The sequence below is a fragment of the Pseudorasbora parva genome, chromosome 14 (assembly GCF_024679245.1).
Source record: "Pseudorasbora parva isolate DD20220531a chromosome 14, ASM2467924v1, whole genome shotgun sequence".
Lineage (NCBI taxonomy): Eukaryota > Metazoa > Chordata > Actinopteri > Cypriniformes > Gobionidae > Pseudorasbora > Pseudorasbora parva.
The window spans coordinates 20,862,599-20,890,507 of NC_090185.1; the positions used below are offsets into that span (position 1 = coordinate 20,862,599).

The 27,909-nt window shown below is 38.7% G+C and overlaps 1 protein-coding gene across 1 annotated transcript in view; it reads right to left on the minus strand.

The window, feature by feature from the left end:
• Positions 1-27,909, minus strand: part of patj (PATJ crumbs cell polarity complex component) — a 143,031-nt gene that overhangs the window by 106,665 nt on the left and 8,457 nt on the right. The window contains 11 exon segments of the mRNA XM_067415824.1: positions 866-1,000; positions 1,511-1,567; positions 2,965-3,044; positions 8,066-8,197; positions 10,973-11,114; positions 11,390-11,478; positions 11,581-11,683; positions 13,198-13,434; positions 19,413-19,541; positions 24,881-25,061; positions 26,501-26,640. Of these exon segments, the coding sequence (XP_067271925.1) occupies positions 866-1,000; positions 1,511-1,567; positions 2,965-3,044; positions 8,066-8,197; positions 10,973-11,114; positions 11,390-11,478; positions 11,581-11,683; positions 13,198-13,434; positions 19,413-19,541; positions 24,881-25,061; positions 26,501-26,640 (1,425 nt within the window).

Here is a 27,909-nt window from a genome sequence, read left to right on the forward strand (position 1 = left end):
GTTATTAGGCCAGTGACTATATAACAGTCTCTGTGACATCCATTGGTCATCTTTGATTGGCATTTCATGGAGTGGGCAAGCCTGGAGCTGCTGTGGCGAGTGGGGGCGGCACTGTGCCATCTGCCCAAACCAGGGGGAAGCCATGGGCTCCACACATGCAACACACACACACACACACACACACACACACACACACACACACACACACACACACACACACACACACACACACACACACACACACACACACACACACACACACACAATTGGGCTGTCAAGCATCTAGCAAGGCTGAGAGTACATAAGGATACTGGTTACACTGAAATTTGGGATTTTTTAAAAAGATTCCTCTACAAAAGCATTAGCCCCAGGACAGAGCCTTGAGGTATGCCTCACCTCCATATAAGCCACTTCCCCTGCAGCCCTGCAAATCTCCCCTACTTTAACCAGCCATGTTCCTGCCAACAGCAACAGGCTGAACGCACAGCGGCCTTCGGACACCAGACCAGGTGGGAGGGGGAAGTTTAGAGGGAAGGGGGCAGGAAGCAAGGCCAGTGGGGAGGTTAAGGCAGGGGACAGTCATGCAGATGGCCTCGGTCAGACTCAGGAGCCCTCCTGCTAGAACATCTATGAGCCAGCAGCAGCAGCAGCAGCAAGCCTTCCTGGAGGCTTGGTGCTGGCAGGATGCAAAGGTCAGTGTTATTAAGGCAACTGAGAAGAGGCTCACCAAAGCAAGCCAAAAAAAGCACTGCAGGCTTGCCATACCCTGGGAGCACACCTTAGCATAATGCCAAATAGATACGGTGTAGGGAGGACCCAGGTCGCCAGTGTATATGCTGGTTAATGCTCTTTAAAATGACTTTACCTCCAGAAGTTCATCCTCTGGCCGAAGTAGCCCATGCTTTGCCACCGGGCCCTCAGGAGCCACTGTAGAAATGTAGTGGTGTCCATCAAAAGAGTCTAGTTCCACGCCCAAGCGCATTGTGTGTATTGGAAGAAGCTGTAGAAACATAATTTCACAATTAGTCCGAGACTTACTCACATTGTGGTCATTACAAAGTGTGATTGGTCACGATTCAATATATATCTTTGATATTTAGGTGTCAAAAAGGGCTTGAAATGGTGATTTTTCTCCATTAAAAGGAATCATCTTTTCAACCAAACAGCCATGGTTGTATAGCTGTATTTACCTAAATATATATTTTTCTAAAACATAAAATATTTAAAGTGAGGTGAGGACTTGAGGACACCCTTTTGTGTGATCATGCATACAAATTGTTCAGGGTTATGAACTGATCCATTGAAAAAATTGATTAATGGAAATTAATTGAATCTAATATCGTAAATGCTCTCATGCTTGCAGGTAATGAGACTAAGAAGGATTGCTCGTGGCTAACTTGTCTCCATCTCCACTATATATTATGATTATTTGATAGATCGCCCAGCCCTACTATAGTGCTGAATGAACGAATGAATGGGTCATAAATTGTGACTGCAGTTTCCACGTTACCTTGGAGTACTTCTGTAGCTCAATATCATCTTCTATGACAGGGTCAAGTTGCACAACCTGTAAAATATAATGCAGATAAAACATCAGTATAATATATATATGTGTGTGTGTGTGTGTGTGTGTGTGTGTGTGTGTGTGTGTGTGTGTGTGTGTGTGTGTGTGTGTGTGTCCTTCTTTATATTGTATTGTGGGGACCAAATGTCTCCATAAGAATAGTAAAACCTGATATCACCTACATCAAAAGGCTTATAAATCATACAGGATGAGTTTTTTTTTAGAAGGTAAATATGCAGAATGTTTCCTGTGATGGGTAGGTTTAGGTGTAGGGGCAGTATAGGGGGATAGAATATACAGTTTCTATGGTAAAAAAACCCATTACATCTATAGACAGAGTGACACGCGTCATAATATGAAAGCCACGCCCACCGGGGGTGGAACAAACCAACCGTCTCCATTGACTTTCTATTGCGGGAAGCGGCCTCCTTGTCATTTCTGACTTATTACAAAAAAATCTAACAATGTCTAAAAGCTGATATGTGACAAAGTGTACAGAAAACAAGCTAAAAAACCCAGGAACAAACCCCAGAAGTTTTTATAAGCTGTTGACCCCAAAAACAAACGTTTAAGGGCACAAAAGTGGATGCAGGCACTTGAGACAGAGAGTGAGAACAGTGAGAACTACACTCACTGGAGGGGAAAGTAATCAGCGACAGGAAATATAATGTGTAAAACTGACATTTGGATATTTGACAAAATGTTTACTGCACATGTAGGCATACTGAGACTTACAGAGTGTCAGGATCACAAAATGTCCCCATTCTTCCTGTTGAAGCTTCACATCTTATTGTCTGTATCCACTTTTGTCTACCTGTAACGCTCGTTTTTTGGGGTCGACAGCTTACAAAAGCTTAGTTATGTGTTTTTTTTAGCTTGTTTGCTGTATACATTGTTACATATAACAAAAAACAGAACAATGTCTAAAAGCTGATAAGTAAGAAAAGACGAGGCGAACGCTACACGCAATACAAAGTCTTTGGAGAGCTATAGACTATGGGTTTGCGTTTATTTACCATTAAGGGAGTGTGTTGACCGCAACAGGTTACCAATGGAGTTGTTTTAATTTCTTCTTTATATATATATATATATATATAAAGAAGAATTTATATATATATATATAAAGAAGAAATTAAAACAACTCCATTGGTAACCTGTTGCGGTCAACACACTCCCTTAATGGTAAATAAACGCAAACAACAGTATGTCAGCACATGAACTCAAATTCAATAGGAGTCAACTGAGGCAAGCTACAGCCAGATTTAGCTGGTCGATCGAACATCTCTTATCACAGCATGCGTAAGTGCCGGCAGTTCTTGCTGATGTGCAGTTTGCTTCATGTTTAATTGAGAGCCGCACTTAGCATCTGTTAACATTACTTCCCCTTCGTTTTTGCTTACCATAACATCGTAATGCGGACCAAGCGCCTGCTCCCATTTAGTGCGAAGCTCCATCTCCGTCAGCAGGGCAGGCTCTTGCACTACAACACACACACAATAATGAGAGAAGCGTTTAAAGTCAATTACCGCCATTTGGGTGCCCACTGTCCGTGACAGAGTGAGTGGAAACGTATGACATTAATGTCAGGTGCCGCATACTAGCATGGGATTGATGTCAAGCTGATGGATGAATATAATCAGAGGGCTGAGAGTGCACAGAGGGCAAGAGTTGAGAGAGGAGTCAGCAGTGATACTGCAGAAAACGACAACGGGACGCCAGGGAACACTATCGGCTGGAAGCCCAAAGGGCAATGGAGGCAAATAAATGGGTGGAACAGCTTTTATGGCCACTTGTGACCCTTAACTATGATATGGGGCGAGTGTAGTGTGGGGTTTCAGGGAAAATGTGCTCTGGGTAAGAAAACAAAGATGTTCTTCTGTAGCCTAAGCTGTAAATTTAACAGGTACTTGCCATGAATAAGGTACAGTTAGCTAGCATGAAAAGAAGTTATTTTCAAACATAACAATTAATAATACACCACCTTAAAATGTTGATTTTGACCTGTTGTTGATCTTTTTGGTTGTACACTACACATTAAAATCATACATCATAATGATGACTAACTGATAAACTGATAAATTCACCCTCATCCTTCTCTCAAGTGATTTTGACCCAAAATTAAAGTGTTCGTCGGAGTGGCTAAGGACTTTTCTCACACTTGAACCACGAATACACAAAACAAATTGACTAGATCAGAAGAGTTTATGACCATATGACCAGTTTATGAGTTTATACCATCACCGGTCAATTTGACCCCCTTAGAATGAATGGAATGCCAGTGTGTCAGTATACATAGAAAAAACTAAAAAAATTCTGAAGAGATAAACTCGAGAACTGACTTTAGGACCCAGCGGAACAGCTCATTTGCTCCATATATTATTTTTTCCACAATAGGTCAGCAGAGACACCCAATGTCAGATATTATGAGCTGAATTAACAGTTATTTTGAGAATTAAGTTTAATAATTTAAATTGAATTATATTACTCTTTGACATTGGACCATTTTGACCCACGAGGGACTGATTTGTTAAAAATAGTGCAAAGGACGGATGAATGTTCATCATAGTAAAAAAAAGATTTTTAAATGATTATATTTTAATGACAAAAAACATTATATTTAGCTGTAATATAAAGAATGATGAAAAATAATATGCACCATCATTTAAATGTTTTGGGTCGGTAAGATTTAATGCTTTTGAAAGTCTCATGCTCACCAAGGCCACACTTATTTGATCGAAAACAGCAAAAACAATAATAATGTGAAATATTATAGTAGTAGTAACTGTTTTCTATTTAAATACATTTTTAGTCTTGTATGTCTTGTATATGCCGTAGTGTGCATTTTATTTAAAACACCTCGTATAAATTTAATGAAAAATCAGCTCCTTTTACTGACCACTTCAGAAAAACAAACCAAATCAGAAAAAATAACTGCATTTTTCCAGGCCCTGTGGACTGGTATGCTAAAGCATGTTACATTAAAAAGTAAAGTCAGTGAGTGAGTGAGAGCAAGGGATGCAGACCTGATTAAATTAGCATTTCTAACGCCTCACTCACAATGCCATTCATCACAAATGTTTGGCTACATTAATACAGCAATGCATCGCTTCTACACGTGGGACGTCAAACCTCAGGCAACATCTGCGGACCAGGTGCGGCACAATGGAAAATATGGAGAACAGGGGAAATGTTGATCACGCCAATGGCTTGTTATGTTTATGTATCAGGAAAAACCTCGCTGACACTGAGAAAGAAGAACGTCACTCAACATTCAAATCGAGGGCATCACATGGGAAAAGTTACTACAGCCCCACAAAGTTGAGTAAATGAGGTTTTACATCGTACTTCCTGTGGTTTTTAACTGCTGTGGGCATTTCTGGAACAACTGTGGACTATAATTATACCAACGCGGACCGACTGTCACCGCGTCTCTGTGATTGAGCGCTTTCCCTGTCAACTTTCACAATGATTTTAATGGGTTAAAACGGCTGGTGTGACAGAACTTGGAAAAAGCACAGAAAACCCGGCAGGAACTAGTCCGTGTTGTCCACATTTTTTTAAGAGTAGGGCTGAAACACATCTGTTTCCACAGACTTTCAACTTTACATGACACAAAAGGAACACATTTAATGGCACTTCCAGGGCAGTTATCTTTAAAATCGAAGGGTGAAATTTAGCGAAAACCTCTCAGTTCGCTCTTATCAAATGTCACATCAATGTACCAAAACAGTCGAGCATTATCCATAAAGAAAATATTGAAACATCTACACGCTCACATGGCAGTATAATTTCTAGGACCACAGGGGGAAAAAAGTTGGAGGTGAAAGCATGATTAAAGCGGTGTGTGTTTTGACTTGAGGGCGGCTATCGTTTTACACGTGCTATGATTCCAGCTTTGGGAAATGAGTCCATGACAACCAATCATTGTTATCCCGGGCATGTATTGGCGCAGTGCAACAGAACGCTTTATTTAGGAGTTTGGCAGGTACCGGGTCTTGTCCGGATTAATTAGGGCAGAATGTAACTGGAGCTCCGGGCTGCTTCGGCCTCAGCCAAGGCCTGCTCTTCCGCTTCCAGTCCGCCTATCGCCATATATATATATAAATTCAAGCCAGCTTCTACACCGAGCTTAGCAGGCATTGTTTCAGACTAGCAAGACTGAAACAATGCCTGCTAAACTCGATGTAGAAGCTGGCCTGAATCTGACCCCCATCCAGAGGGGAGCGCAACTGGATAGGATTCCTCAGCCTAACGCCCAAAGAATACAGTGTACATGACGAAAAATCCACCATCACCATTGCTTTTCTATGCTTGCACATGCACCTTGAATTTTTTTCCGTTAATTAGTTTGCCCACAAGGTGGCAACACTGCCCATGCACGTTGTTTGACCTTAGAAGAAACAAAGACTAAACAAACAACTTGAGAAACAACAACAATAGACGTTTATATATATTCAAAAAGAGCGCTGGACAAGGATAAGGGTTATTAATGTTAAAGGAGGGGTTAAATGCTATTTCATGCGTACTTAGCTTTTTACACTGTTAATACTCCTTCCGGTTTCTCACAAGTTTCTGAAAGTTTTTTTCAAATATGGGTCTGCGTGACGTCAACAAGGGCGGAATTTACTTGTACGGGCTGTGCGGACAATTCTCACAGAAGAGCACGCGCATCCGTTGACCAGAGAGAGAGAGCAAAAGCAGTTTGGCCATCAAAGTGCTTTTTCTTAGCTTTAGGGAAGTTGTCGGCTGCGCTGCACAGGTCCCAGTACGTCACTAAATTAACAGTGTCACCAAAGAAGTGTGTTTTTGGTTGCCAGGGCTAGACAACTCTGTACTGTTACTAGGGATGGGTATCACTAAAGGATAACTCTGGTGAAAAAATGAACCTAGGGGTAATTAACACATGGTTACAGAGTAGAAAAATAGAATGTAAAGAGTTGATCTCTAAAAACAGATTAGCTTATAACGCTAGTGTATGGGGCATAGAATAAGTTAAATAAATAGTTAGTTAGTACCACTAACAAGGCTCAAAATAGCCTCACACTAACACGGTAGAATAATGAGGGTCCCTGCATGCAAACCGAAGCATTGAGAAGTTTGTAAGTGTACAAACAGTTTAATAAGAATACTTTATAAAGACAGTACGTTACGAGTATACAGACAGTAGCCATCTTGGAAAACAGTCTCGACCAGTCAAACCACAAACGCTGTGCAGAAGCTCCGCGTCACGCTCTCTTTCTCTCTTCTGGTTTTCGACCAGCAACAATGTAACACATGGTTTAATAGTATAGCTTATAGAAACGGCTGGCAATATAGAATTCGCAATATAACATCTATGTAGCGATAATAAATAGTAGACTATGTGCGTTTTCTTCATTGCTCTAGTACTGACAGCAGAACCGAAAGCATCAGAGCTTATCGATACTGCGGTATTTAATAATTTAGCACCGGGGCTCATTTAATACTGGGTTTTGGTACCCATCTCTAACAGTTACAGAATCCAGCGTTAAGGGGACAGTGGATGGAGTTTTTCTAGAGCAGCAACGCAGTTGCGCAAGTTTTGTTGTTTGTTCACTGCATTTCGGCGACAACTGTTTTATAAACAAGTCCCAGTTCAACTCCGGATTAGCAGATTGTCTAATGCTGAAAGAATGGAGGGATCTCAACGAATTAAGCTTCATGGTCGTGCATTGTAACCACAGGCGGTGAGTAAAATAGCTTCAAATGTTTGTGTGTTTTGGCTATCAGCGCGTAAGTGCACATCAAGTAAACAACATGATCCCGTATATCTTAATTATCAATGGAGCATGCGATGTATGGTGTGTTTCAATACTGGCCACTATAGGTGTCTGTTATGGCCTTATTTTCCTGTTAAATGTCGAGAGCGCATTATTGTAGCATGAGAGTACATTAATATGATGCACAAGCCGGAATCTCTCTGCTTGCGCACGGAATATATTTTGCTGAGTGCAAATCTCTCTGCTCTCATATACACGCTGCTCTTGTAAGAATTTTCTTTGGGCTCGCTCAGAGAATATGCCTGCACTTAAAACGTGTGCAGTGCAATCTTAAATCTCTCCTCTTTGCTTTAAGTAAGCATGTATGTACTCTTCTCTACGATTTCTTTTTCTTTGCTCTCGGCATAAACGCTGTCAAAACGGCAACAACCAATCAGAAATAGGCTTCAATGACTGACCAATGAAAATGCGACATTGTACATGGAATCTTATTGGTTAATATTGAACCGTAGATGGAATAGGAATCACTTGAGTCTGTATCTGGCATTAGAATAAACAGAATAATAGTGCATTCTTAGTGTGGACGGGCCTTTAATTAGTGCATGAGCACCCAACCTATCAGTTTAAACCACTAAGCCAATCAAAATTAAGCTAAGGATGTTTTTACGAGCGGAACATTTGCTATCAGGCTGACTTATATCATTTGATGTCAGCGATACTGCCCAATATTATTGAGCACCTGTATGTGCGTGAACGGACTCACTTTTCTCCTGCAGCTGTTGTTTGATCCCACTCAGAGCAGGGTCCATCGACTCCACAACAGAGCCTCTCTGATCCGCCCGCGCCTTGATCTCAGACGATCTCTTCAGGGACACGCGGGACGACTCTCTCTGGACTGCAGACGAACAAACATGCAAGTATATAAACGTATACATTTCATTTGGAATCATGTGTAACCAGACAAAAACAGCAATTTATAAACACTCAAAAATATGAAGATCATAAAATGGTCAGATTTGACACAGTTAAAGTTATAATGTCAGGTAGGACAAAGTTGTTGTTTTTTACACAAATAAAAGCTCTTTGATGGAAACTCAAACACTCTCACACATGTCAACAGCATGTCTGTCCTGAGAACCACGGGCAGAGTTTTCCTGTTCATGAGACGAGGTCCAATATACGGTAACTGTTATGCAGTCGTTTACCACACAGGCCTGTGGTTTTCCTGATTAAACACTGTGCAAAATAGCCCGTGGAAGGTTTTTGGACTCATAGTGCAGTAAGAGTCAAGTAAGCATGAGGTTTAAAGAGTTCAATACTTTTTGTATTTTATGGGTTTGTATGTGTTTGACAGCCGGTGTGTTTGACAGCCCAATAATTAGAAATATTATTTATTCGCTTTACTTAAAAGGAAATAATTTAATAATATATAGTAACATTAAAATAAAATAAATAAATGTATATATATATATTTAATTATTTTATTTTAATGTTACTATTAATGGTACACACACTTAATTTTTATATTTAATATTATAAATGTATATTAAATATACATTAAAAAAATATTTGTACATTTTTTTTTAAATAAATGAATAGTTGAATTTATGCAGATTTGCATTGATTTCTGTTTAAACTTTGTGTTTTGATGCATTTTGAAAGTTCAATAATTTAACATATTTAGTTTCTTAAAGGTGCCCTAGAACGAAAAATTGAATTAACCTTGCCAGAGTGAAATAATAAGAGTTCAGTACATGGACATCACATACTGTGAGTCTCAAACATCATTGCCTCCTACTTCTTATGTAAATCTTGTGAATCCAAAACTTCACTGAGAAAAAAAGTGCTTCTCAACATAACGCCAACCATGACGCAACCATTGGTGATCATTTATATGCACGCCCCCAACATTTGCATCTGTCCAAACATGTTCATTGTCAGGCAGAAATGGAGCGAATCATCAGGTACAAGCGCATGGACACACGTCATGTTCCAGACTGCAGGAGACCTGAGGACTTTACATATCCTTTAAAGATAAAAAATGACAACAGTCATGGTTAATGTTTATATTCCGATACCACAACAATTTAATTCAAGATCGTTCATTTGTTCGGCCCATTTCAAGCAAGCTTCGCTCAGCGTCTTAAACTGAAGAAAGTGGCGACTGTATTCCTGCAAGCAGTAAGTAGCGATTTTATCCACTTATTGACTGTTTTAAACAATTTCTGATTAAATTGAAAGTTTCTTAGAGAGACAGCATTGTCTAGATAACGCAAGATGCAAGTACAGTAACAATAGGAAACACCAAGTACCATACCAAACTAAATAGTGTGTCTAATGACAAAGGGTAATATTATTTTGTATTACAAACTACAACCGTAGATACTTTGCTTAGATCGTTCACTCGATCCTTCCAGCAAACTTCACCCTTTCCACCATATAAGTTATAACGATAGTCATTTGACAAGGCTATTCATTTTGTAAAAATATAAGTTATATATTTATATTTTTGAGAACTGAAGTATGGTGTTTCCTATGATGTTTTTGCCTATTTGTATTTCAGATTAGGCTACATCACAGTCACTGTGTAACCTTAGCCTACATTATGACTAACGTTATATAAACATGCAATATCGTTGACGAAAAAAGACAAGTCTAAAATGTAGGCTGAATGACAAAATTGTCCAGATACAGTTTTACAGGTCCATTTACAACCCTATAAATTGTCCCTAGGATGTAATGCTCTTGTTTTGCCTTATTTGGAAGGGTCATGAATATTAATGTTGAGCTCTGCTCTGATTGGCTTATTTCAGCAGCTCAGCAGTTCAGTGAAGCGGCTCGTGAGTTCTGACGGTCCTGACACAACACAGACCGACTAAATGAAACTTTAAGCAAAACATCTCAAATGGAGATTGATAAAATCCAGCTTACTTGTTTATTGGTGTTTTCAGATCATCCGTGCGCGAGAGAGAGCGCGCGTGCATATGATTGCCAGATTAGACATGTTTAGGTAAAAACTGGAGAGTGTACGGGTTTCTTTTCACAGAAAAACTCTGTTTGGGAGATTTAATTACTGAAATCTGGCAACCGCACGAATGCGAGCTCTTTCTCGCCCGCGGATGTTCTGAAGACACCAATAAACAAGTAAGCTGCATTTTATCAATCTCCATTTGAGACGTTTTGCTTAAAGTTTAATTTAGTCGGTCTGTGTTGTGTCAGGACCGTCAGAACTCACGAGCCGCTTCACTGAACTGCTGAGCTGTTCATACCCTCTATGTAGATATCAGAGAACAATTTAACATATTGTTTCAAATCATTCTAGGGCACCTTTAAAAATTAACGGAATGCTTTAAATTGAAACATTTATAATTAAATATAAATATAATATAAATATTTTTGTTTTAATTTCCTGTTTTGATGCAGTTTGAAAACCCACTAATTTGACATATTTAAATTTCTCTTTAATGCATTGTTAATTTTTAAGAAACTAAATATTTATTAAATAAAAATATTTGTGTTTGAATTTCCAGTTGATGCGGTTTTAAAGCCCATTTTTCTTACACTAATGAAACATTTTACAATTAAATCAAATAATGAACTTTTTTTTTTTTAATCAACTGACAGACCTGTACCTACAGATCTGATCCAAATTCCAAACATGTCACTTTACCTTTATCTAGCGATTTCTCTATGCCCGTTCTCTTGGGTGAGATGATCTTCCTAATGAGGGTAAGGTGTACGATATCGCCTGTCCGCTTCATTACCTCCAGGACTTCCTGGTTGGTGAATCCCTGAAGGTTCACGCCATCCAACTGTGCACACAGACACAAAGACAATCAAGAAGTCACTGCAGGCCCAGCTTACCGGGCTCTCCAGTTCACCTCAGTGGGACTGATTAGCCTAGCGTGAGGCTGGGGAGAGCATGACAGCTGACCGCGTCCACGCTCAAACCCGCTCTTATTAAACTGGGAATCAATGCAAGATGAAAGAGACGTCTCGCTTAGTTGGCGTCCTGTTCTGTCAGAGCGCTCGTACAGACACAGGGCTAATTAAGGTAGAGCTCATTAAAAAGTGATTAAGAACCCACTGCTATTATCCTGTCGTGGACATGGATTTTCCCGCTCTGCTCAGCGGCGCTGCCTGGAACCACGTTCTTCACGAAGACCCCCACTGCATCTGACATGCAACAGAGAAGAGAGATGTGAGTAAATAATAATTAACAGCATACTGATTAGTAGTTTGGTTTCTGGGAAAAACAAGGCAAAATATGTTTCTTACCCTCAGTGGTCAAAGCGTTGTATCCGATTATAGAGATCCCGAGGCTCTGGCCCTCCTTCTTTTTTAACGCAACCTCATGGATTTCGTAGCCCTCTAAATTCGGCTGCATAAATAACAGATCAGATGTTAACACTCTATGTAGATACTGTTCACATAGATACTGTTTATAGATCCATCCATCCATCTATCCATCCATCATTATGGCTATCCATCCATCTATTTTTATAATAATAATAATAATAATATATTTTATTTGTAAAGCCCTTTTCATAGTTAAAAACAATCCCAAAGTGCTAAATGGATTTTATCCATCCATCCACCCATCCATCTGCCTATCCGTCCACCCATCATCCATCTCTCTGTGTCCATCCATCCATATATCTATTATTGATCTATCCGTCCACCCATCTATCTGTCTATCCATCTTTCTATCCGTCTATCCATCCATCATCCATCTCTGTCCATCTACCATCCATCCATCTATATGTCTATCATCCATCCATCTAGCCGTCTATCCGTCCATCCATCTATCTATATGTCTATCATCCATTCATCAATCTGTCTATCGATCCATCTCTGTCCTTCCATCCATCCATCTCACTGTGTCCATCTATCCATCCATTCATCTATCTATCTGTCTATCATCCATTGATCAATCTGTCTATCGATCCATCTCTGTCCTTCCATCCATCCATCTCACTGTGTCCATCTATCCATCCATTCATCCATTCATCTATCTATCTGTCTATCGATCCATCTATCTATCTGTCCATGCATCCATCCATCCATCCATCCATCCATCTATCTATCTATCCACACGTCCGTTGGTCCGTCTGTCCGTCCATCCATACATCCACACATCTATTTGTCTACCCATCCATCCATCTACCTGTCTAACCATCTTTATATCAGTTTATCCATCCATCTATTGATATATCATCTATTGATATATCCATCATCCATCTCTGTGTCCATCCATCCATCCATCCATCTCACTGTGTCCATCCATCCATCCATCCATCCATCCATCCATCCATCCATCCATCCATCCATCCATCTCACTGTGTCCATCCATCCATCCATCTAATATGTCTATTATTTTCATTAAAAATAAAGCACGTTGACCTTCAATTTCTCATTGAAGTAATACATCTGGATATTTTATATGAATATTATTTCAATTATTATTTTACTGAATATTCTATATTTTTTAGATCCTCATTTTTCTAAATGGTGTTTTTAATTATTGTAAAACAATGTTTTCTTTGTTTTTCTTTTTAATTATCATGATATATTTACATTTTATTTTATTTGCATTATAGCAATTAAAACGTGCTTACCTGTTAATAAAATATCATCTTGATGATGAAAATAAATGCATGTTCAAAACATTGCCTTTTTTTTTTTCCTTTTTAAGTATAACCATAAATAAAAATAAAAAAAAGGTTAATTTTTTTAATATAATTTCTTTATCTTGGTTTTGGGGTGAAATGTGATAGTTTTGTGAGAGTCAAAATTTAATATTAAAATATGTACCATAAACACTGACACTGCATAGTAAAGCTGTAATCATAATACCATTTCACTGGTTCATGCCAAAGCTGGTGTATTGCGTACCGTTTTGCTACCCCTGCGGGCTGGCACAGGAGGTGGAGCTGGCAGGGAGGTGATGGGAGCTGTGGTGGGGGCAGGTGGAGGTGGAGGCTGGGCTGCCCCCAGTGGGTCTCGTGCAATCAGCATCCGCACATGGCTACCGCAGGCCTGAAGCACCTGCACCACCTGGTCACTGGCCAGACCCCGAGTGGGCGTCTCACCAATCCGCAGGATGTGGTCACCTGTTCTCAGCCTCCCGTCCTGGAAGTGAATGAGAGAAAGGAGGAGGAAGTTGAATACATCATGCATGAGGTGAATCTATCTATCCAACCATCCATCAAAAAAACTAAAACAACAACAGTGCACCCCCTCCCCAAATATATATATATATATATATATATATATATATATATATATATATATATATATATATATATATATATATATATATATATATTATAGAATTTTTTTTACATATAGCAGAACATAGTAAAAAAAGTATTTTACTAATTTCTCAGTTTTGGCCTTATTTTTGTTAAATAAATAATGACATGGTGACTTTCTTTTTCACATGACATACTGTTACAAATTATAAAATAAATGTTAAATATCTTTAAAAAACTTTTTAAATATTTTTTTGTTTGTTAATGCATTATATCAAATTAAATTCTAAATATATCAAAATAGGTTTAATAATTATACTTATGTTATATTAACAGTTTTAACTGTATATTACATTTTTAAATTGTTAAAAAAATTATATTTATAATTGATTTATTTAATTTTACATATTTTTTATATTGTTAAAAATATTTATTAATAATAATAATAATAATAATAATAATAATAATAATAATAATAATAGATGTTATTTTATATTTAGAAATACTACCATCCATATGACAAGTTTATATAAATCTTGTTGGGTAATCGCACAGAGATAAACACATTTAATAAGTTAACAGTTGCAGGTCATATTGTCATTTTCACCAGCCCTAAAATATAATTTACCTCCCAAACACAGGCCTGAGCCAAATCTCACATTTACAACCTAATTTGTTCCCATCATCCACAGGTGCAAGAGCCAAAAGTCTAACATCCACAATAACCATGTCACTCTTAAGTGGCCTTTCCTAACGGGCCTTTCCGGTCCGCTTGAGCTGTGAGACGTATTCTTCTTTCTAGGACTCTGGCAGACGGGCCAAATGAACGGCGAGAGGAAGGGGAGGACTAAAGAGTGATTACACAAAGCGCGGAGAGGAGAACAGCCGTCTTTGTGAAGCGCGAGACATGAAAGGCGTTTGATACATCAACTTGTGCAGGGAAAATCTCGGCAGCTTGTTCCTGCCACTGTGCTGGGGACAGCGGGGGTGCATTGAAGCCCACCGCAGCCATTAAAGGTTGAAATGGGAAACGCCAGGGATAACAAAGCCCTGATTTTGACAGCTTTTTTGGAGCATAAGATCCACTGATGTGTGAAATGCAAGCAATGTGCCTTTTGAACAAGAAGGGGTTTGTTGCCTGAGCTCTGGACACTGGGTGGGAGAGAAGAGGAGGTGTGTATGTGTGTGTGTGAGGGGTCTAAACCAGGACAGGTTGTTTTCCAGTCTCTGTCCCTCCTGGCTAAGCATTGAAGAGAGTAAAGCTGACATCAGTAGGTGTGTATTGAACAATCTGCTTTTCAAGTTCCCACGTCAAAGGCTTTTCAAGAAGAAATGGACAGAGACAAGTCTTCCAAATGGAATTACTGCAAACACATACTTTACGCATCCTACTCTCAAAATGTTTCACTTTTGTATCGTATAACTGTTCTCTTAAATGTTCAGAAAAGAAAAGACGATAAAACACTCAATAATATACACTCAATTCGGGCATTCGCCTTTAGAACTGCCATAAATCTTCATGGCATAGATTCAACAAGGTGCACGAAACATTCCTCAGAGATTTTGGTTCATATTGACATGATAGTATCACCATCCATAGAGTCCATAATGTGAATCTCCCATTCCAGCACATCCCAAAGCTGCTCTATTGGATTGAGATCTAGTGACTGCTGAGGCCTTTTGAGTTAAGTGAACTCATTGTCATGTTCAGGAAACCAGTTCTGCGATGATCTGAGCTTTGTGACATGGGGCCAGATTTATTAAACGGCAAATTAGCATGAGAGCGCAATTCCATATAAGTGCCGATGGGAGTGGACAGTTCTGTACGTGATCTACTGACGAAGCGTGAATTAAGTGCTGCTGTGAGATGCGTTATGGTTCAGCTGTGATCAAAAACAGTCAATATTAAAGGAACACTCCCCTTTTTTGAAAATAGGCTCATTTTCCAAGTCCCTTAGAGTTAAACAGTTGAGTTTTACCGTTTTTGACTCTATTCAGCCGATCTCTGTATTTGGCGGTAGCACTTTAAGCAAAGCTTAGCATACATCATTGAATCGTATTAGACCATTAGCATCGCGCTCAAAAAAATTACCAAGATTTTCAATATTTTTCATATTTAAATCTTGACTCTTCTGTAGTTACATCGTGTACTAAGACCAACGAAAAATGAAAACTTGCAATTTTTTAGACCGATATGGTTAGGGACTATTTTCTCATTCCTGCGTAAGAATCACGGAACTTTGCAGCCTTCCTATTGGTGCATTTGCGCAATATTACACAGTGCCTGAAAATAGGCAAAATAACCAATGTGACAATCTGCTTGCACAGAGAGCAGATTGGATGGATTCGGTATTTCGACCTTTTGATTTTGACTAACGTAATATGTGATTGAAATATAAGACAGTGTTCATTATGAAGACAGAGAGAGAGTGCGCTCCGCTCTTTCTCTCTGTAACTCTGTTAACATGCGCCCTTCATCTACATCACTCGTATGTGATCAAATAAGGGTTTGACTGGACAAACACAGCGCCAAAGCCTCGGCACAGAATGTAAAATCACTAACATAGTATTTTGAAACATAAAAACTGTGTAGATAAACAATACAAGCAATTCCTCATTCTATTTTAATTAAACACTACCTCACCAGAACTACAATAAAACTACTAACGTATAAACCACTGTATAAACCAAATGGCTGCGCAAATCCCAACACTTGACAGGTCACTAAAGACTAGGGATGCACCGAAATGAAATTCTTGGCCGAAGCCGAAACCGAATAATAATGAAATGCTTGGCCGAAGGCCGAATACCGAACGCGGTGTTTTGCATTTTTTCCATTTATTTGGCCATTTTTTTACCATTACAATAATTAGTAACAATTTGCTTTTTACTATTTTGTGTTGCTTTTCAGAGAAATAAATCACATAACAAAAATACACTCTGTATGTCTACAACATCAAATGTGCATTAAAAAGTGCAATAAATGAGGATGAACCCACAACAAATAAATAACTGTCCTAGACATACGCCTACTTAGCCTACTTCTTCAGGAAAAGTGGCAGGTTCCTCTTTATGAAAAGTAGCTTCTCTGCTTTCTCACATGAAAGTCGGTTCCTCTTCTCATTGATGACATGAGATGCAGCACTAAACAGTGCTTCCACACTTCTGACATGTTTGCTGCATAAAGAGCCCGCCTCTCACTCTACGTGGGTTACTATTTGATCGCGTCATTAAAAACGTCATTGTTCAGCAAAAATTATTCGGCCTTTTTACTTATTCGGTTGCCATCATTCGGTGCATCCCTACTAAAGACAACAGCAGTGCTTTTTCAATCTGGTCGTTGAACTAGATATAAATAATTATGTAATACTTACAGCCATAGGTGATGATCCACTTCGTCCTGTCTGGGCATATCCAATACACACTATACCGTGGTAACATCCATGTTTTCCAAATAGTCATCTGGTCCCAAATGCTTTGAGCAAACACGCAATTTCTTGTTTAAATCTAAGTTACCGGCGTTTTGATATCTATGGTTCAGAGTAGGGCTGAACGATATGGACAAATTATCATATCTCGATTTTCATGCCAGATATCTCGATATCGATACAATACAATATGACTACGTGTTCGGTGAAAACCAAGCATTTCTCAGAAAAATAAAAAGATTTAAGCCTACATTTCAAAAATTTGTGTCAGAAAAAGTATTGTTTTTAAGCCTTTGGCACGTATGATCACACAGGTGTGATCGGTCTAGGCTGGTCCCTGGAGCGTATGATCAAGTGCATCACGTGATCAACTGCTACATCCAAATGTTGAATTTAGCCAGAGACAGGCGCGCTCAGAGCTGTCATATATCACAACTTTTCAGTGTTTTCAACCACATACTGTTTATTTTAGGTTTCAAACATATAAATTCACATAAGTACTAAAAAAAAAACCATACACACTGATGTCTGTGGAAGAGGTAATAATAATCCTTTCCATTATAATTCAACACGTTTTATTCATATCAGATACACATTGTGTAACTTCAATGTTTACTCTATTCTATTCCCTATTCCCTATTCTAAGTATTTCGGGAGATGTGGATGAATTCATGTGTTGTTAACATATAGGCTGTAAATCCAACAGATCCGACTCTCTAAACTGCGTCTGCGGCACAAACTAACACGGCGGCGCCCATCGCGCATACAGCTCAACTACCGCGATCGTTATAAAGGGGTTTAAACAACAATATACTTCCACTTGCATGTATTTGACAATCGGAATATCAGATAGTTCATGCCATAGCTAACACATTTGTGAATATTCTGAATAAAAAAGGAAAAATGACATAAGCAGATCATCGTTCATTCAGCGCTGTTGCTGCTGCGGTGTGTCATGTGACAAGCAACGACGCGTCACCATGGAAATGCCGCCCCCCTCTCACAATATAGTCCCACGTCCCTGGTAAGTGTGTGCGCGCACTGGCTTTAGCGGCGCATTCAAGGGCACTCATAAAACTGATGTTTGTTGTGACTGCCAGAGTTGTATGCAGGGCGAGCGCGGAGAGGGGAAATCTATATCGTCTATTTCGTTGCTTTTTTCGATAGTAATATCTTGAAAGTTAATATCTAGATATAGATACGATAATGATATATCGTTCAGCCCTAGTTCAGAGCAACCAACCTGATTCTTTCGTTCCTTGTTTTCCGTTGATATTCTATGAAACATGATGTTAGAATACACCTTCGATTCACTATCACAGCCCTTTACGACACACAGAACCATGGTCAATCGCACAGTAAATCCACTACATAATTTGCCGGCTGCAACTCTAAATTATCTGCAACTACACAAACTTAGTGCCGGTTGCATTGGAAGTTACCAATCTGAGAACTACTTTCAGGCGCTGCGTTATATCATTGCGCTGCTGCACCCATGGTACGGCTGCAAAGTTCCATGATTCTTACGCAGGAATGAGAAAATAGTTCCTATCTATATCGGTCTAAATATCCCCACTTTTCATTTTCCATTGGTCTTAGTACACGATGTAACTACAGAGCATGATGCTAGTGGTCCAATTCGATTCAATGATCTATGCTAAGCTATGCTAAAAGTGTTCATGAGCAAAAACTGGAGTCTTCCTTTAAGTCTAAAAAGTAAGTGACTTAATATTAATTACTTGTTTATTTGAAATGTCCTTTGAAATCAGTGTCACATTTTCAATCCTGATGGAATTCAACACCCTTTAAAACTTTTTCACATTTTGATTTTTACATTTTGACATACTGCAGTGTTAACTTTTTGTGTGTGTGAGCTATGGTCATATTTTTCCATTTCTGCATTAGCCTAAACAGCATAACAACATAAAATGATAGTGAAATATTTTATTATTCACTATCAATCACCACATACACTAAATGAATGCAGAATTATTAGGGCAGTTTGGTGATTCCCTAGTTATTTTTTGTAATTGCTGTTTTAATCAGGCTACTTGTCCGGTCAGGCAAGTAAAACTCTTTCACTTGTCCTTTCAAAAAATCCACTTGTTCCGGGCAAGCGGACAAGCATTAAATGTCCAGCCCTGTTAATCAACATAATTTATGAGATGGCCAAAATAGATGGTTCAATGAGTTAAGTTGTGACCAATTCAGTTTGATTTAAGAATAAATTACTCAAAATCGATACGAATCATTTCTACAGGGGGGGAAGCAATGAGTTAAGTTGTTGGTTCGCTCATTTTCATGAACAAATCATTCAGACCAGGTTTTGTAAATCAGTTCACCTAATTAATATAAAAAATCTGCATCTGAAGCTGAAATTACCCATAATTGTCCCCGAAATGCATTGATGAAACACGCAAAGACAAACCTTATGGGCCACACTGTCTGGCACCACGGTCCTGACCACCATTCCGGTTCCCTTGCCTCCAACAATCCCAAATCCAAGGCCAGATCCATCATTCACCAGCTCGATCTCCTCCACGTGTCCCCACTGATCCTGCAAAAGACACACACAGGGGACAGTTTTCAATCTCTTGCCTTGTCTTACACATTTAGAGGTCAGTGGGCATGTGTCATAATTTACTTTGAGTCACAAAACTGTCTACTTAAAGAATAAAGATCCATTCAATCACCTTTGATTGTCCAAATATGGAGCGATTGCCGACCCAAGACCTGTGACTACATCCTGTGGCGGAGTCGTAATAGGGCACAAAATGCTAATGAACGCGTTAACCGTGTGATCCTGCAGAGGCTGATCAATGTCAGGGTCAGGAAAGCCCACGAGAGTCTTTGTGATCTCACGTCAGCCGTGCTCCTAATCACCCAAGTCTCCTTGGGCTCATATAAATGACCTGCAATCAGTACATTTCTGTTCTGTTATTACCAGGCTGTTATCTGCCGGCTGACTACCTCTGCAATTTTCTCACTATCTAATGAAACCCCTCCTCTGTCGTTCGCCCAGTCGCTCTTTCGAAACAAAGCTTTAGACTAGTGCTCATCCCGCTGTGAGAAGAAAAGAACCATTTTCGGAGATAAGAAGTCCCTTTCTGAGTCCCCAAAGAAACACTTGAGTCCTTTTTACAGACTTGTACTTAGGTCGAAATTCTCCTCTATTAAGTTTAGTGGAGAGTGGTTTGGAAGAACTAGAAAACAAATTTGCAGGATTAAAACAGCTAAATTTAAAGTTCTCAACTGATGACCCAAACATAAGAAATACAGCCAAAACAAACAGCCAATCAGAATTTAACAGCGTATAACATAAAATCTGATTTGCAGACCATTATGAAAAATGGTAGACACTTAAAAACGTGGCTTAAGCAAGCTGTGTATTAAATTTGGTGAGAATCGACCACAAGGTGGCGTCTTTAATATCGTCTTTTATGGTTAACAGAAGAAAGAAACTCATATAGCTTTGACACAACTTGAAGGCGAGTAAATTATGACAATTTTCATTTTTGGGTGAACTATCCCTTTAAATTATATTACTTTGAATGAACTAGTCCCTAGAACACATCATACTATCATATTGTAAATCTGTTGCAGAATTAAAACAGCAAATTTGAATATGTTCCACACTGATGTCCCAAACGTAAGAAATACAGCTACATTTCCTTCCACAAACAGCCGTATTTCCTTCAGGCCAAGGCCTTACATAAACATCTATACGTTAGCGACCTATAATGAGAAAGCCGGAAAACATCTCCATTGGGAAAAGGCTTGGATGTTATTCCTCCAGGAGTGGGAATCCCAGAGCAGTGTATCACAAGTCTTGCCTTCATGAAACTTTCCAATGGAGTATAATTAGGATTCAAGATATTTTCAAGGGCTTCGGAGGTCTGAGTCTACTGAGAGATAGAAGGGCCGGGGAAGTAAGGAAAAATATATCTCTGCTTCATTTGCTCCTACTCTCCTCCATTTAAGGAACGGAGCAGCGGTCCCTTGGGGTCTGAGCAATCTTAAACAGATAAATATTTTCTCAGCTTTAAACGATAAGAGAATAGATTGAAATGGAAAGGAAGGTGGGGGTCTGTTTGCATACGGGGGTTAGCAAGAGGACATAATACATACTTGCAGGGTGACGTCTTCATTGCTAAGCTTTTAAGCTGACATATGATGATTGACATTAGTAATTCCCAAGTCGCAGACTGACAGATATTTAAACGTAGTAACGGAAAAACGTGTTTGGAGTTTTACTTAACAAGACCTTACATTTTACATGATCGAAAAGAGTGAATCTCATAAAAACATCGAGGTCAACAAAAATAAAAAAATAAAATGTATATAGCTACAAAAAAGTAAATAGCTACAGACCTCCAAATGTGTGGCCTTCAGATTAGCTAATGAACAGTGCATAGAGAGCTTCATGGAATTGGTTTCCATGGCCGAGCAGCTGCATCCAAGCCTATCACCAAGTGCAATGCAAAGCGTGGGATGCAGTGGTGTAAAGCATGCCACCACTGGACTCTAGAGCAGTAAAGACATGTTCTCTGGCGTGACCAATCACACATCTCTGTCTGGCAAACTTAAGGACGAGTATGGGTTTACCGGTTGCCAGCAGAATGGTTCTTGTCTGACTGAATTGTGCCAAGTGTAATGTTTGGTGGAGGGGCGATTATGGTATGGGGTTGTTTTTTAGGGGTATGGTTTGGCCCTTAGTTCTAGTGAAAGGAACTCTTAATGCTTCAGCATACCAAGGCATTTTGGACAATTTCATGCTCCCAACTTTGTGGGAATAGTTTAAGGATGGTCCCTTCCATGACTGGGCACCAGTGCACAAAGCAAGATCCATAAAAACATGGATGAGTGAGTTTTGTGTGGAGGAACTTGACAGGCCCGCACAGAGTCTTGACCTCAACCCGATAGAACACCTTTGGGATGAATTACAGCGGAGACTGCGTGCCAGGCCTTCTCTTCCAACATCAGTGCCTTACCTCACAAATGCGCTTCATAAACACACTCCTAAACCTTGTGGAAAGCCTTCCCAGAAGAGTTGAAGCTGCTATAGCTGCAATGAGTGGGTCAACTTCATATATAAAATCAGTTATAAAAAAAAAAATGTCATGGCTCTTCCAAGCTTTAGAATTGCAGTAAATGGCAGTCCAAAATTTAAAAGTGCATCCATCCATTATAAAAGTACTCCACACAGCTCCGGGAGGTTAATAAAGGCCTTTTGAAGTGAATCATCAGGTTTTTGTAAGAACAATATCCATATTTAACATGTTATAATGTAAAATGACAAAAACTTTTTAAATAGATTTAATATAACTCTAGCACCCAGGATGGCTTGAGGGTGAGTAAATCATGGGGTAATTTTCATTTTTGAAAAGTGTGCAATACTATGAATTAAATATTTATAAAAACATAAAGGGTGACAATAAATGCAAAATCTTAATTTACATGCTAAGACTATGAGGATTAATCAATCAATTATTTACAATTGTAAATATATAAATATGCATGATAAATATATGTATGCATATAAATATATGTAAATGTATGATATAAATGTATGTAAAATGTTAAATAATATTTGCATGTACATATTTTATTATTATTATTATGAAAAAATAGGGTTTGTTTCCTTTAAGAATCAGTTTTATCCCTTTTAATTTTGAGTCAAACATCACTTCGCCATGACCTTAACAGTTTTTTTTTCTCCAGATTCACTCAAATGGAAAAAAACATACAAAATATTTTTTAACTACCAAAATCACCAAAATCACATCTGGGCAAAGCTTTCTGTACCCTCTACTGCCTTCTGCCTTTAAGTTGTTGAGTCATGTTTGTGATAAAGCCTATTTTATTTTATCGCAACAAACGGCAAACAGACACTTAATCTGACTTAAACAAGTTCAGCGACACAGACTACTTTGTTGACATCTGGTGACAGATGAAAACCAGACTTTTGCTCCATTAAACACAATCCCGAGTGAAACGGCACATGAATTAAACCAAAGTCTGGTTTTGATATGCAGGACATGGCCTCGAATTAAGGATATTAAACATTTCAAATCGAAAAAATAAGCATCAGCACAGCAGACATACACAACCTGGCTTGCAACGCAAAGACCAAATCAAAACTAATGTAATTTTTCCAGCAAGAGCAACTCGCTTTGTGTGCATTCGCTGTTAATTTGAGAAGTTTGGGGTACTTAATTAAAGTAGACGAGAGGGAAGCGTTGTGTTTATTGTTGAAGGCTTAGGTTAATGCAGTTCATCTACTGGCTGTTGGTCTTTTCCAGCCTCATTTTCTCCCCTTCCGAGTTTATTCCTTTCAATGATAGAAAGGGCTTTCGGATGAACCCGAGAAAGTTTATGCATTTCGTTTTTTCTTCTGTCTTTGGTTTAAAGACACTCCGATTATAACAGGATGTTTTAAGGGCTTTATTTTCCTGAGGATCACATTGTAATAATGTGAAAAAGACAAATAAATCGGCTCTTAGCTTAGGCCGAATTACTGTTTATAGCTCAGGGAGGTTAAATCAAAATGCGTTTGCAATTTGTTATAAATTCTGTTGCATGGATTTGATAATCTGTAATCTGTTAGTGTAATAGTCGAAATTGAAACATCACAGATATAAACTAAGCTCAGTTTGTTTGGCCTCAGGAAAGATTGGGCTTCTTAGATAGGTAAGATTATACTTGAAAACCGTGTCAAAGCCAAAAATGACATCTGCACCTCATTAATGCTTTTGAAAATGTATCTGTAATCTTATCAAAATAAACTAAATTAGTTACTGCTAATACTAAAAGTATGTTTCTAAGCAAAAAGAAGTGAATAACTTAAAAGAATTAGATCCCCCAATAAATGTTATGTACTCTCCCTCTCGTCGTTTTAAGCCTCAGCCATTTGGGAGTTTTCTAATCAAATATGGTGTAGGGGTGACCCTGAATATTCGAAGCATCTATATGGGGAGCCGGATTCGACCACCGATCTCAGTCGAAACTTCGTGGGTGTAATGAAATGAGGATCATGCCATTTTGGATATATGGGGGTGCTTAATATTTTAAAGACGTGGACTGCTTCGCGTCCAGTGTGCGACCCCTATAAGGTTCAGCGCAGCGCCTTTAAAAATCCACGCCCCAGAGCTCCATTTCAAGATTTTATATTAAATTTATATTATATTCCCCTCAAATCGTCAATGTACATACTGATTTCATCCTGTGCTACAAGATACACCCATCGTGCAGCAGTTCTGTCAGAATTTGATTCAAAATTGAGCTCGCGCATATGTGCGCGTCCGGTGTGAGATACCCGAGACGCGGCGCTGACCTTCGCGTCCTGTGCGAGACCCCCTTTAGGCATGATCGGCTTAAGAACGTGCATGTAAACACATTTAAAGTGTTATTTATCAACATGTTCTTTCATGTATTTCGATCGCGGCTTTAAAATGTTATGAGAAAACGTTTTACAATTCTTTCTCCACCACATTACCTTTTATTTAAACCCAAATCGCTTCATTAAAAGTTGTTGTTGTGTGCAGTGTGTAAATGAAAAAAATAGTTTTACCCTCCTGCTGACTAGTGTCGTGCCCCTCCCAACCCATTCACACATACATATAGATGATTCGACTATCAGTCGACTATAGAAAGAATCGACAATTCTGATTCAAATGTGTAAATCCTTAGTCGGGGACACCCCTAATATGGTGACAGTTTCACATTATGATGTTTAGTCATGAAAGAATCAATGGCGGTTGCAAGTCCATAGATGCAATATTTGATTTGAAGCTAATTTCCAGGTGGCTTCCGCAACCGTTGCAGAACTATGCGAGATACTAGTACTAGTCAAATACTGTGGACAACACAACGCGGTGCCATTTTAAACAGCCGTACCGTCTGAATGGGTCCAGATGTGGAGAGACGGGGTTTGGCCGCAGCGTCTCTGGCCACCACCAGCTCCACTCGGTCCCTCTGTTGCTGGAGGAGAGCGATGGCCTGCTGCTGCGTCACGCTCTGATCCAGAGGAATCCCGTTAATCGCAAGAATCTGATCGTTCTCCTGCAATCTTCCATCCCTGGAGATAAGAATTATCACAGTTTAACTTGCCAGTCAAAATAGGCTACCCATAATAAAAAACACACAATTACTTTTATTATTTTACATTAACCAATTTATTCCAGAAAATAAATATTTAAAAATGTTTTTATGATGATAAATTACACTCAGTTATGTTTTTTATTATAATAATAATAATGTTATAATACTAACTTTTCAATTACATAATCATATTTCTACTCTTATTTGTTTTTTAAATATAAATATTTAAATGGTGGCAATCATAAACACTTGATGGATTTATACAAACATTCATTAATATTGAAGAACATTCAAAATTATAATGAATACTAATGCATATATTTATCAAAATGCTCATCTCTAGAGTTCATTTTTTTCTAGCTGACTAATAAGTTTATGGACACTGGATACAGTTTATCTGAGGTAAATGACATATTGTTCACAATTACATGACATTACATGACATATTGTTCACAAGTTGTTTTACTTCTTGTAAGAAGATCTTTCCGTGGTTGAAACACTGATTACATGTGACGTGATAAAGATTACAGTGCCTTGTACTAATCTTTTAACATAACTTGACGTTCATTCATGTTTATCTCGCGCTGTAACTGATATTGAAGCGGAGATGATCCTTTCACGTGAGCTGTGTGCTGACACTTGTTTTAAGCTGTCACACACACCACATTAAACAGCGCCAAAACAATATTTATTTATTTTTAATTTCATAAAAAAATGGACGGCATTTGAAATCTGAGACTTTGTATCTTATCAAAGGTAACAAAGCACAAAGATTATTGCGATTTATTGGATGGGAGTCGCGCTACAATGTCCCATTCATTAATCAAATGAAAACAGGATGACTAAACGATTCTTAGAATTTAAAAATCGATTTCGGTTCATAAAAATAAGAATAGATACATTCTTTTTACCAAGCCCTAATTATTATTATTCTATCTCCATAATATCAAGTTATTTTTAATTAAATTTATTTAATTAAAGTAATACATTATTAAAATAAATACCAATAACATCAATAAGTATTTTGTTAAGTAATCCAGTCAATCAATCAAATCAAATAAATCATTATCAAACTCATTTTTAATTTAAATAAGTAAATAAATACATTTATTATCACCCTAATTCATCATAAATAGGCACATTTTATTTTTCTCTACAAAATTAACAAATACATTCATGCATTGCTTTTTTGATCAAGCAGATTTTAAGAACCATAAAGGAAGAATAAATTCAGTCAAGTATGTGCAAACTGTTGACTGCAAGTGTATATGATGAGCCTCAGAACACAACTGGTTCACAACATCAAAACAACTCTTGCAATTGCAAAAAGGAGAAGCCAAAAAGAAAGTGACCTAAAAAGAGCATAAAGATATTTGAAGAAAACATGTTTATATGAATAAAGCAGAGGGGTCTCACCTGTCTGCGACGCTCCCTGGTTGCACCTGTCTGACGAACACACCATGGCCGCCCACCCCCTCTGGACTCAGGCCCACCACACTGAAACCCAGGCCTCCAGATAATGGCTTCTGTAGGCTGATGAGCTCCATCCTCCGGCCCTGCGTTCAACAGCCAAGAAATGCTTTAATACAGATGAGAATACACCATCCATACTAACTGTATAAACACAAAGCTGGAGCAAAACATAGCAGAAACTACTGTTTGAGTAGGTACTACATTACAATTTGAATGTACTTTGAAAACGTTCCCATGACTCGATCCATAGAGGAGTAATTATCCCCAAACAGAAATTGTTCGGACCAATGAAATCATCAGGGCGGGCTTTAGACGATGATGGACAGATGATCAACAGTAACGTAATCATCCATGTCATCAAAGGCGCTTGGTTGAATTTGTTCTAATCCTAAACGGAGAGCTTGTTTGTATATGCATTCACCTTCACTATTTCTCTCAGAAATGTTGGTAAGTAACCGTGTATCCTTAAATTCTTTGTTTTTTTTAAAACACCGGCAAAGATCGTTTATTCCAGTGTGTGTGCAGTCAGGGTTGCCAAGTTTTTACAACAAAATCCGACAACTACTAGCCCTAAACAAAACCTTCTCAGGGGGTTCTCCGGAAGAAAATGGCGTTTGGGGGGTAAAATGTGTGTTATTCTGGCACGGTTGCCAGCTAAAATACGCATTCATGGAAGCAGTATCAGACTCATATTCTGACTAGAATTGATTGATTCAGGCTAATGAATATTAGTAGTATGAGTGAAATTACTACATCCGCCATATTACTGTTATGTGACCTAGCAGCATCAGATACGTTGCTTCACCTCCTTTTATAAATCCTCTCCCGTAGCCTCATGGGATAGTAAAGTGTCAATTTATATACATCAGAATCTCAGCAGAAATAGGAGATCATCAGGGAACTTTTTACCAAATGTTTTTTGATTACTACGAATTCGGACATACTACTTTTTGGGGGGTACTGTTATTTTGCATACTATATACTAAGAAAGTTTTTTTAAGGGGGGGGGGGGGGGGGGGGCGTATCGAGGCGTATCGTGCGGGTGGAGCTAAAGAATGACGAGCGCGGAGCTACTGCACGAGAGCTTCTGAAAGCTGACATCGTCATGTGTGGAAAAGAAAAAATTACCCTAAATAAACCATGGCTATCAATCAGATTCAACTAATACATATATGATCCAGAATCGGATCCGGAGGATGTAATAAATTGAACAGGAGGAACAGCAGCAGCAGGACGTCCGTCTCTGTGGTATGCAAGTTACTGTTTTTAGTGGCCTGTCAACATTTGTGTGCATTTACTCGTGGTAACGTTAGCGCATTTGAATGAAGAAGCACACTTTGTGAGAACGTCCC